Genomic DNA, 2,066 nt, shown 5'->3' with positions numbered 1-2,066 from the left:
GAAGTTTCAGTAAGTGAGGTCAGGTTTGAATGAGCTGTGCTGACTTTTATTTTATATCAAATTTTGTAAGCAAATGTAAGCTACCAAGAAAGTTGCTGCAGGGTCAAATATCAAAGAGTAGAAGACGCCTCATATGCAGGCATCAATATCAATATTGCAATATTGTATCTTTATGCAACTTGCAAGATGCACTAACAGCATATCTGTTGAAACTTCAGAAGGTTCCCCAAAATGCACATAAGCACATTCACATAAATGATAAATCATATTGAATTCAAATTAGATGTAATAATTTTGTTTCTTCTTAAACAAGAAAAAATGGTTTCAATACTAAAGCAGGAAGCCCCTTGGAAAATTCCCTGTTGAGGTCAACAAAAACCTCTCTCTCTCTCTCTCTCACACACACACAATTGACTCTGCATGCTCCATGCATGCTTTTAGACATAGCAACTAGTACGCTTGAAAAATGTAACAGTTTTTAAAAATAATTGACATAATTGTAAGTTAATATGAAAATATGAAAAAAGAATTATGTGCGGTTCCTTTAAATAGGAACTCATTCTTCCGTCTCATTATCTCAAGGTTTTTTTTATTGGATCTGTTCTAAGTATGTTTGTAAGCCTAGAGAAATCTGCTAACTTTGTATTAAAGTATAGACAGGACTTTATATTCACAAAAAAACGAGTTCGACACTGATGTGCATACTATTCTGGAAGTGACGTGTCTCTCGAAGCCTATAGATAAGTGGTAAAACTACCTAAATATTTTTCATTTTATTTTATTTCAAAGTACCAATCATAACCATATCCTATGAAGCATGGTAAATTCCAGAGGCAACAATAATAAATCCAGAGTGAACTTTTCAGGTCACATATCATTCATATATCAGCCAAAAAAAAAAGGTTGAGCAAGTCAAAACAAAGAAAGGTTTGGCTTATTAATACACATACACAATGCAAAATCTTGGTCACAACTACATCTATAATAATTATCTTTAGGTATTGCTAGACAGTAGACATACATTCCTCTAATGGGAAGAAGTTGTTCTTCCATATCACTCTTCCTTGCCTTGAAGTTATTACTACTACTAGTAGCATGGTCATCAAAAAGGGGACACTGCTTAACTACCCCACGACCAAGGACCACTAATAAGAGCATAGGTGCAGTGCTTGATCTGGATTCACTAATGGGTAAGCAGCAGAAGATAGCCATGAAAATTGCCATCAGAGATTTCAACAGATTCAGTAGAACTAAACTCCAGTTGGAGGTGGGAAATTCCCGCGGGAATTCGGCTCAAACAGTTGTTAACGGTAATGTTTGCTTCCTTCTTTAGTATCCAAAAAATAATTGGTGAAAATTTAAGTGCAGTCAACTTCACGTGAAATTAATAGCTAAAAACTGTTAAATAATTTGACTACATTTTTATCTAACAGCTTTCAGTTATTAACTTTACGTGAAGTCAATTGTACCTGAATTTCCACCAAAATAATTACCTTGACAATATGCTCTTGACTCTTCAAAGATGAACAATGATAAATACCCCCAAAATATTAGGAGTAGAAGGGACGTTGTGCATGTGTCAAATGCTGTTTACATTTGGAGGACTGTGCATGTATTTTTTTTTTTTCAATTTTATAATCTTGTAAAAACTAATAAATAGGTGGTTTACAAATAATATTTACTTGTTAAAGTTAATGCTATTCCATTTACAAAAGTATAGTTTTCTTGATGATTGAGAATCCTAATCCGTTCTCTTAATACTTAAATATGTAAAAATTAAAATATATTGATGTGGGTAATTGTCTTTTATTTAAGACATTGTTTGGATAGAAGATGAAAAATAAGAGGAAAGAAAATGAAAAGAAAGAAAATGAGAGAAAAGAAAATAAAAAGAAAAGTTGATGATTTTTTTGTTGTTTGGATGAAGAGAAAATGAATGAAAAGAAAATAGAAAGCAAATTTTCTTTTGTTTGGATGAAAAGAAAAGTAAGAAGAAAGAAAATTATATTAGAGTAAAATTATATTAATATCCTTACTTATATTATATATAAATTATAAATTATTAA

At 31.4% G+C, this 2,066-nt stretch overlaps 1 protein-coding gene across 2 annotated transcripts in view; it reads left to right on the top strand.

Moving 5' to 3' along the window:
* LOC107605043 (glutamate receptor 2.8-like) overlaps nt 7-2,066 on the top strand; it is a 7,488-nt gene continuing 5,428 nt past the window's right edge. The window contains exons 1-2 of one of the 2 annotated variants that reach the window (XM_016306783.2): nt 7-747; nt 867-1,310. In XM_016306783.2, the coding sequence (XP_016162269.1) occupies nt 1,031-1,310 (280 nt within the window). In that variant the 5' untranslated portion in view covers nt 7-747; nt 867-1,030. Of the gene's footprint in view, nt 1,311-2,066 lie in introns of both variants that reach the window. The other variant, XM_021104921.1, reaches the window with a different exon arrangement.

Source organism: Arachis ipaensis, chromosome B06 (assembly GCF_000816755.2).
Source record: "Arachis ipaensis cultivar K30076 chromosome B06, Araip1.1, whole genome shotgun sequence".
NCBI classification, from domain to species: domain Eukaryota; kingdom Viridiplantae; phylum Streptophyta; class Magnoliopsida; order Fabales; family Fabaceae; genus Arachis; species Arachis ipaensis.
This window is presented reverse-complemented; position numbering and strand designations above follow the sequence as displayed.